This window comes from Rasamsonia emersonii (assembly GCF_000968595.1).
Source record: "Rasamsonia emersonii CBS 393.64 chromosome Unknown ctg1118621759676, whole genome shotgun sequence".
Taxonomy (NCBI): domain Eukaryota; kingdom Fungi; phylum Ascomycota; class Eurotiomycetes; order Eurotiales; family Trichocomaceae; genus Rasamsonia; species Rasamsonia emersonii.
The window spans coordinates 80,680-89,716 of NW_013563340.1; the positions used below are offsets into that span (position 1 = coordinate 80,680).

At 51.7% G+C, this 9,037-nt stretch overlaps 3 protein-coding genes across 3 annotated transcripts; all 3 read right to left on the minus strand.

Annotated features, from left to right (window-relative positions):
• Positions 1-359: 359 nt before the first annotated feature.
• Positions 360-2,580, minus strand: T310_0399 (MFS drug transporter; the record flags this gene model as incomplete). The annotated part of the gene is made up of 5 exons (XM_013476752.1): positions 360-1,477; positions 1,549-1,670; positions 1,727-2,037; positions 2,109-2,138; positions 2,212-2,580. The coding sequence occupies 5 exons, from the start codon at positions 2,578-2,580 to the stop codon at positions 360-362; spliced, it is 1,950 nt and encodes a 649-aa protein (XP_013332206.1).
• Positions 2,581-4,869: 2,289 nt separating this feature from the next.
• On the minus strand, positions 4,870-6,305 carry T310_0400 (Calcium binding modulator protein (Alg2); the record flags this gene model as incomplete). The annotated part of the gene is made up of 4 exons (XM_013476753.1): positions 4,870-4,922; positions 5,154-6,063; positions 6,167-6,185; positions 6,265-6,305. The coding sequence occupies 4 exons, from the start codon at positions 6,303-6,305 to the stop codon at positions 4,870-4,872; spliced, it is 1,023 nt and encodes a 340-aa protein (XP_013332207.1).
• Positions 6,306-7,169: 864 nt separating this feature from the next.
• On the minus strand, positions 7,170-8,220 carry T310_0401 (Short-chain dehydrogenase/reductase family protein; the record flags this gene model as incomplete). The annotated part of the gene is made up of 2 exons (XM_013476754.1): positions 7,170-7,290; positions 7,343-8,220. 2 exons carry the CDS (start codon positions 8,218-8,220, stop codon positions 7,170-7,172), a joined length of 999 nt encoding a protein of 332 aa, XP_013332208.1.
• Positions 8,221-9,037: the final 817 nt, after the last annotated feature.

Genomic DNA, 9,037 nt, shown 5'->3' on the forward strand with positions numbered 1-9,037 from the left:
TTCTTTTTTTTTGTAAGCAAGCAAGCAAGTAGTCCACATGAAAAGGAGATGAGATCCACTTCGTGGGGGTTAAACTTGAAAAGTAGGGGGCAAAAAAATACAAAGAAAAGAAATTAAAAAAAAAAGGTACATCATAAACACATACATATGTGCATGCAGGTCGTAAAATATCGCCGGCAAGCGTGAGAGAGGAAAAGAAAGGGGGAAAAAAACAAACTTTTCTCCCAAACCTCTATCCTCTATCCCCTGATGCAGAAATCGTGAAAGAGAGTCTTTCGGAAATGGTGTGAATGGGGTGTTGTCTTTTTTTGTAGTTCTTTTTGTCGAGTTGTTGCAATTGTTAAGAGAAGAGAATTAGATTAGACCTTCTCTGATGGCTGCTCAGCGGACGACTCCTTGCGAGCCTTCTTCTCGGCTATCATCTCCTGGCGAGCACGCTCCTGAGCCTCCAGACCGGTCTTGGCGACCTGGTGCGACCAGCTCAGCTCCTTACGCTTGATGAACAGGCTCATAAGGAGACCGAACCCGGCAACGGCACAGTAGAAAATCCAGGCGCGACTAAGAGCCTTCGTGAACGCTGCCGCTACCGCCTCACGCTGGTTTGGCGGCAGGGTTTTGAGGAGGTCCTTGTCAGACCCAGAGAAGGAGCTGGCCAGCGTTGCGGCGGTTTCGGGACCGACGATGGCAGTCAGTTTGGGGATCTCCTTGGCGAAGACGTTCTGGTACACAACCCCGCCCAGCACGACAGACATGGAACTGGCCAGTTGTCGAACAAATCCGAAGGTCGCCGTGGCAGTGGCCATGTCGGACGGATGGGTATTGGCTTGGAGAGCCACCAGGGGAGCCTGGAAATTGGGCCCGACGCCGGATCCCGCAATGAGCTGGTAGATGATGATGCGCGGCCAGGATGCGTAGGGCTTCAAGTCGATTAGGAGACCGAACCCGAGCGTCATGAGGAGCAAACCGAAAGTTATCGCTTCCTTGTACCTGCCGGTCTTGCGGATGATGATGCCTATGGTAGCGGAGATGGCCGAAAGTGATAAGACCTGCGGCAGCGTGTACACCCCGCTCAGAATAGGAGTGGCCAGTAAGACCGTTTGGAAATACAACGGCAGGAAGTAAGCCCCAGAAATGAACACGAAGGCGTGGCAAAAGCACACACCAAAGATCACGACATTGTGCCAATCGCGGAAGAGTCGCATGGGCATGACTGGGTACTTGGCCACCTTCCATTCGATGAGAGCAAAAATCACCATAACCACCGGTCCAAAGACGATCAAGCAAATCACCGTGGCCGAATCCCAGGGGTACGAGATACCGCCGAACTCCAGTCCAAACAGGAACATCAGAGTCGCGCCAATGATGGTGATGGTCCCAAGCCAGTCGATAGCACGGAGACCGGCCAAGAGGGGGGTCTTGGGGGTTTCAACGGAGAGGAAGATGAGCAGAATCACAAATGACACACCGCCGACAGGTACTATTTCAGAGTAAGTCTATTTAAGTTTGGGTCGATGAAGAAATGGATGGACGAAGAGAAAGGTGACATACGATTGAGGTAAAAGCACCATCTCCAGGTAACCCTGGTGGTAAACGCACCACCAATGATGGGGCCCAGAGCTCCCGCAACGGCCCAGGTTGCACCAAAGATAGCGTAGTACATTGGTCGTTCCCTGCAGACTCGTGAGTAATTGGATTTGGGGTATCACACGTATCGACGAAATCGTACCTCACGCTGAACAAATCCGTGACGCAAATATTTGCCAGAATAATGATTCCACCACCTCCTGCACCCTGGATAGCTCTGCCGGCCAGAATCATGGGTATGTTGATGGCCAGCGCGCAGATCAAACTTCCTACAAGAAAGATGAAGTTGGCTAGGAGGAGAATCGGCTTTCTTCCCCAGATATCGCTGATCTTACCCCATAGGGGGATACAGGCTGCGTTGGCGAGCAGATAGGACGAGGCCATCCAGGAGTAGCCACTCTGGGTGGCTTTGAAATGGGCTGCCATGACGGGCAATGCCGTGGAAACGATAGTCTATGGCGATTCATTAGTTTCAAAAGAGACGACGCCTGGTTTATCAGAGATCGAGAGAGGCAAAAACCTACCATATCGAGAGCGGCTAGGAAGAGGGGCATCTATATGGACAGCATTGTCAGTCAAATACTGATCATTTCTCATTGACAAGACAGAGATGGACAGGCCACATACGCATAACGCGACCATGATGATGATAATCTTGCTCTTGCCCAGCTTCTGCGCCTGAGAAGGAGTCTGAGGCGGGACACGGCCGGCCGGTACGGCTGTCGAGTCTCCTCCTGGTGCAGCACCATCGGTATCGGGAGACTTGGTATCGCTTCCATTGGGGACAGCATCATCGGAATTCTCGTTGGGAGTGTGCACAGAATGAACGGACGGTTCTTGCGGGGGCTTTTGCGCGTCCTCATCAGACACCATGGTCTCTTTCTTGGCGGACTTGTCACGAGGAGTCAACGTGGACTCTGAGCCTGGTCGAGTTTTCTCAACATCGGTGACGGAGTTGCTCATAGAAGCGTTGGAATCGCCGTTGGGTTCTGCCATGATGGCCTCTGTTGCCTGGAAGAGTTACTGGCCGAATCCTGAGGCGTGAGACAGACGAGGCGATAGACTCGTGGCCGATGAAGGCTAGCGGCACTGGCGCACACACGGGGATCGTTGTGGATTGTCAGCGACTTCCCATGACATGAACTGACAACAGTTCCTGTGTCTATCGACAGTTCAGACAGTTGGGACAATTGCGTCGCTATGACCCGTATGTGGAATATCCGCTCGCGAGGGGCAGCTCTTGAGACGGATCCGAGCTGGTGACTGATGTGAAGAAAGAAGGTGAAGATTTATGAGGAACCGCAGAACGGTCAGCAGCTCAGGATCGATTCAAGAGATGCGGAGACCAGGAGAGAAAAAAAGATGTGGAGACTGGAGATAAGTACCTGAAGGAGTCTATCTGCCTGGTTAGCTTGCTTCTGCAGCGGGCATCGTGGGTCCCGATGCGGCCGGTGGAGACGGAGATGGGTGAATCTGGTCCCAGCCAACGGCCAGCTGCAGCTGCCGACGGCAAGCTTCGAAGGAGTTAATAGAGAACAGCCGGAATTAAGCCTGGAGCCGAGCTCGCGGGAGACGATGTTCTCAGCCAGTCCTCCGTCCTTTTCTTCGCTTTCAACTAGATCGGAGAGATCGTCGCTTAAGTGCTCGCTGCGACGGCGGTCATTGGTCGAGATCTTTAGCTGGTCATCATGTTGAATCCCGGGAAGGCACAGGCATTCATTCTCTTGCCGAAAGCGGCAGTGACACCAGCACGGCCGTTTGCCGGCACTCGTAGCCATCAGTCCGGGAGAATCCAATAACTAAAAAATTACGGGGAAGAATCTGCTCTCAGTGTGAGACTATCTAACTTGCAATCTGCCTGCGCTCAAGGTTGGTGGGGAGAGTGACTCGTCATTCTGACTTGGTCCTTCGTATGGAGTTCCCCGCCTTGACGGAGAGTATACATCAGCCAGCTACCTTCCTTTCTCGTCGTCTTCTGTAGCCGGATGCACGGATTCTTTCTTATTTTGCTGGCGGAATTCTTCCGGGCGCATGGCGGGCAGGGATCGCTGGCTGACTGGCTGTTTGCGGCGCCGGAGTGGGGAGTGTCGGCCGTTCGGCATGTCGAAGCGCCGACAGGCAGCAGCCAGTCACCGCCTGCTGACTCACCCTCCTATCTCCGACGACAGGGGTGCTGAGCACGTGTCGGAGATTATTAAGCTCTGCATGGAGAATCCTAGCTAGGCTAGGATGGAGGTAGTTCCAACTTACCTAGGCGGCGCCAGATGATGAATCATAGAGTCAAGTGTGAAACGATCTGCTGCTCTGCTGCAAATCTAGATGCTATTTTGAGTCATCGACTCATCGCATGCCGCGTCGCGTCACAGATGCATGCACGTCGGATCTGACCACGCGGCAATCTGCATTCTGCGCATATTATTCGATCTGTCATACTTAATTCATCGATACTTTGACTTATATCCGTCCAGTCACAGCCTGAGTTTTTTCTATACTTCCTTCACCGCCATACTCCCCAACCCTGATTGCCGGATCATATACGGAGTACATTTGTTTGCCATGGCATCCAGCATAGTCACTAGCCTTTAGCTGAAGCTACATATCCCTAGCTAAGACTCCCAACATAGCTTAATTTATTTACAAAGTTTGCAGAGCCTTGTGTGCTCGCTCTTCTAACCTATCAAGCAGAAGCTTATGGTAGAATCGAATTGAATCGAATTGGCCTGCTTCTCGCTTATTTGCCTATCCAATTTCCTCACGTAGAATATGTACATAGGTATTCATGGCTACCAAGATATTTGTGCAGGAGATACATGTAGCTTCTTCAGGTTCCGGATTGCCTGTCTCACCAGTCCGTGCCATTTAGTTTCAATCCAAGGATAGTTAAGTCTCTCATCAGACACCAGTATTCCTAAGTACTTGTTTTACAGGCTCTTGGGGATACAAAAGACACTTCTGAAGTATCTACGCCTCTAGTAAATGACCTGTCCTACTACTTCCCATTTTGCTCATCTTGCTTCGTCTACTTCTGGTGATGTGTCTACCTCGCGAATCGTAGCAGTTATGATAACCGGGTTGGTTGGTTTCCGTGTGTGGTAAACGGGAGATTAGGCTTCTAGGTAAGTACCTATGTGAGATCCCAACAATGCTTGATTCCTATTCTTTTATGGTGCTAATGCATTGAAAGCTTCCATTATGGTCTTAGCCAAATGACGAAGGGGAAGGCGGCGACGTTTCGTGGGTATAGTAATGTACATTCAATTTTAAAACTCTAATGGATTACTAGTACTACACGGCTCTCAGCATGCGCGCAACATGCTGGGCCTGGATCATATAATCAGCTACAATTACGGCACTAATGGCTCATTAAGTATGTAGGATGGCACAGAAATGATGGCCTGCATCGAAGAGAGTAAAGAAGAAAAAAAAGATACGTATGTGTATGCTTCGTCAATGGTATAAAACAACAAAGGTGCATGTACATGTCTACTCTTGCAATTGAAGGATCTCTGTCAAAACCAACCCCAGGTCAGCTCGTCTGAGTCTCACATAAAATAGAAAGTCCAACTTACCCGTCAAAAATTCCTCAAAACTCACAGTGATGTAACCGTCACGATCATCGTCATACCGTTTGAACACGTCGGTCATGCGCTTCAGACTGATACATGCCTGCACGAACAGATCGAAGCTCATCCCTCCTTTGGCTGAAAAAGGTCCGCCATGAGACGCCCGGCGTCGTCCTTTGCTTTCAAATGTCGCAAACAGGACCCGCACAAATGTCCGACTGAGACGATACCCGAACGCGACAAGGGCCTTTTCGAATTCATCCAGACTGATCCGTCCGCTGCGGTCTTCGTCGAACCGGTCGAAAAGTTCCCTCCACGCTGCGAGGTAGCGCCACAGAGACACGAACTCGTCAAAGGTGATCGTACCATCGCCGTTCCGATCAAACATCCGGACCATCATCTTGACCGTGTTGGGGTCGAATGCACTGTAGTCTCCGTTCACCAGGGCTGAGCCCAGCTCCGACTCCGTGAGCGCTCCAGTATTGGACACGTTGGCCGCGCGAAAGAGGGGATAGAGCTGCTGCGGGTCATCAGGGCTAGGAGCAGGCGGAGGATGGTGGTGGTACGGATGCGACTGCGGAGGTGGGCGGTTCTGCGCCGCCTGAGTCGGACGAGGACCATACCCGTAGTTCTGAGGGGGAGGAGAATGAAATCGGTACTGCTGGCTCTGCGAACCGGACACACTGGCAGAATGATTACGGTTGCCGTGCTGGGGTGGTGCTTGGCCGTGAGTCGGCGCGCTGGAGGGTGGGTGAGAGGCTGATGGGGAGGGCCGGCGAGGAGGTGCTCCGCTTGTCTTCGGCGGCGGCGGCGGTCGTTCTTGGTGCTGTCCTTGATGTGATCCTTGATGCTGATGTGACCCTTGATGCGAATGAGACTGTTGCTGCATCTGCAGAGCCCCTAGCATCTGGGCAACCTGTATCCATTGCGTTTAGCTGTTGAGTAAGGTATGAAGCGAAGTGGGGCGCAACGACGTATAGCAGCAGGCAAAGGGAGGTGAGGACAAGAATGCTCTGTACCTGTTCTGGTTCTGCATGCCTGATTCCGAGTGGTATCACTGTCAGCTCTTGATTCATGGCAGCTTCTTAAACTGTTCTTTGGATAGATGTGGGCTTACGCTGGCAGCGCGTCCGGGTTGTATTTGCTGTTGTAAGCCATTGCGACAGCCTCTCCACGCAGCCCTGCGCGAAGATGGTCAGAAGAGAATCAACAGCCTTCTCTGCAGAGGGGAAGGCTCAGCGGATGGACTGTCACAGAGGCCAGGAGGAGGAGGAGGTCGAGGACGGGCGCAATGGCCCTTTGCAGTCAGAGCGGCTACCCGCTGTACAGCGCTAAGGCTGCGTCGATCGGGAACTTGGTTGCTAGACGACCCCGCGGTCAGTCAGGCTAGGATTTAGGCGGTGGGCCAGCAGCGTGCTCGCGGATTTCGATGCACCAGGAGACTCGAGCGCTATTACGATCAGACTGGCTGAGGCTGACTGCAGAACTCGGATTGCAAGCAGGTTTACGAAAAGTCCTGAGGCGGCCCCACCCCCGCGGCAACCGTGGTCATGGATGACAGTCATCCATGAGGCTCCTGCGACTAGCCAGTTCTCTGTGGCGCAGTGATAAAAATAGCTCTCGCATGACGTTGAAACTCGATGCCTCTGCTGGTGGAGCTCCTGGGTGGGGATCCCGATTCGATCAGTGACTCAAGGTCTGTGGCTGATGTAAATGATGGTCTTGCTTCGTTCTTGGCTGTGCTTCATATGCTTACACTCTGGCGTTAAGTTAATGATATTCCTTCCCAAGGAGGCCTAGATATATTAGCACAATGGGACGCTTTCTTGAGTTCATCTCTTTCTGCCACTGATTCATGTCTTGACCCTTTGGGGGTTAGGATTATGGGTTATTTACACAAGGGAATGACTTATGAAAATACCGGGAAAGAAACCAAGATTATATATATATATATATATTGGCAGACGTACAGGCGACATCATGGAAACGCCTGTTTCTAACAAAACACAGCTCGCTGATGACTTAGGATTTGACCAGGTCCCCTATTTCTGGGGCCTGTGCCTTGAGCACATCAATTATTTCTGCCCAGACCGTGCTCTGCAATCGTTTCCCAGTGGGCCCAACGAGCAGCGAATTGGATTCACTATGAAAGGATCAGCAGGAACTCTCTTTCCATATAATCCATCGCCACTTACTCGAAATATCCACCGCCTTCCCAGCTTTTCCCGTGAGACTCTGCTCCTTGCAAAACAGCACTGACCAGGGCCCGGCTTCCTTGTTCGGCAGTCCGGGCCAGCAGCGCGGTGAACAGTCCTATGATCAATCGTTCGAAGAAACGGTTATACTCCCGACCCAGTGATGAGACACAGAAACCGGGGATCGCGGTGTTGACGATCACCTGCAGGCTGCCATCCGGATTCCGCGTGAGTTCTGCGATATTCCTGGCGACATATTCGACCAAGAGTTTTGAAGGCCCGTAACGAGCTCGGTTATTCCGCCCTTCTGAATTTAAATTCTTCAGAAGTCCACCGTCAGCTGGGAGCTCCTTCTCTCGAACACGGGCAAGTGCTCCGCTCGAAACAATAGTCAGATGCGCAGGGAAAGAACCCGACGAGCTCTCCCTGAGTTTCGGAAGCAGTAAGAGCGCAAGTAGCGCTGTCGAGAGTACGTTCACCTGGAGTGTCTCCTCCCAGCCGTCGGGCGACACCACGTACTCTCGATGGAGAAGACCGATGTTAAGCAGGGCGATATCGAGCCGGGGGATCTCGTTGTTTACCCGCTCTGCAAACTCCCGAACACTTTGAAAGCGAGCTTGATCCAAATGCCATACCTGCACCACCCCGGTACGGTTTGCGCGCCGCTCCAGATCTTCCTTTGCCTGTTGGCCTCGTTCGAGACTGCGACTACCGATGATAACTGTGGTAGCACCCTGTTTCAAGAACTTCAAAGCAGCCTCGAACCCTAATCCCGAGGTGGCACCCGTCACCAGAACGGTCTTGCCTTCAAAGGAGGCATCTGCTGGATCCGGAGGGGGGTGGAATTGTTTGTAGAGCCGTCTGAGATAGGCAGTCATGATCCTGTCCAATGGCCAGAACCAAGAAAAAGGGGTATCAGAGAAGGAGAATCTGCAGCTGTCCACGCGTTACACGGGGGAAGCTGTTCACGAAGGAAGCGTCCGGCCGAAACTCGGAAATCAGCAATGGTCTGAATAGTCCTGACAGGTTCGGTTCAAAATGTACATCAATATGATCGTACGAAGCCTGGACTCATCACCAGGTACTCCGTAGCTAGATTGAAGCTTGGAATCCCAATCAATAATGCAGTTGTTGACAGCCAGACTCCATTTTAGGCAATACGTCAAGGTGGGGGACCCACTTTGATTGCGGTATCAGCACTTGGCCAAGTCTTGGGCCGATCGTGTGGATGGTATTTCACCTCGTACGATTCAAAGCAGAATAATGAAGTAATTATTGTGCATAAAAGTACTCCTTTTCTGCAGCACGTGGGAAATTCTCATTTCTCCGAGACAACATTCGATCACGTGTTTCCAGTTTAGCTTAGTCATCACATAGTTACTAACGTAATCCACCACCGAGCTGCGCGGACCACCGAGCTGCGCGGCCACCACCTCGGCCACCCCCTATCATCGGATTTATCGCGATTTACCAACGCACCGCGTCATGGCTGATATATCAAAAGAAGGGCGTATGCAATTAGCACTTGAAGCCTATAAGAAAGGTCTTTTTCCATCAAAAACTGCAGCTGCCAAAGCTTTTGACGTGCCTCCAAGGACCTTTATGACACGCGTTAATGGGACTACTGCTCGCAAAGATTCAACTGCAAATTGTCGCAAATTGACAGATACTGAAGAATCTACACTTTCAGCATGG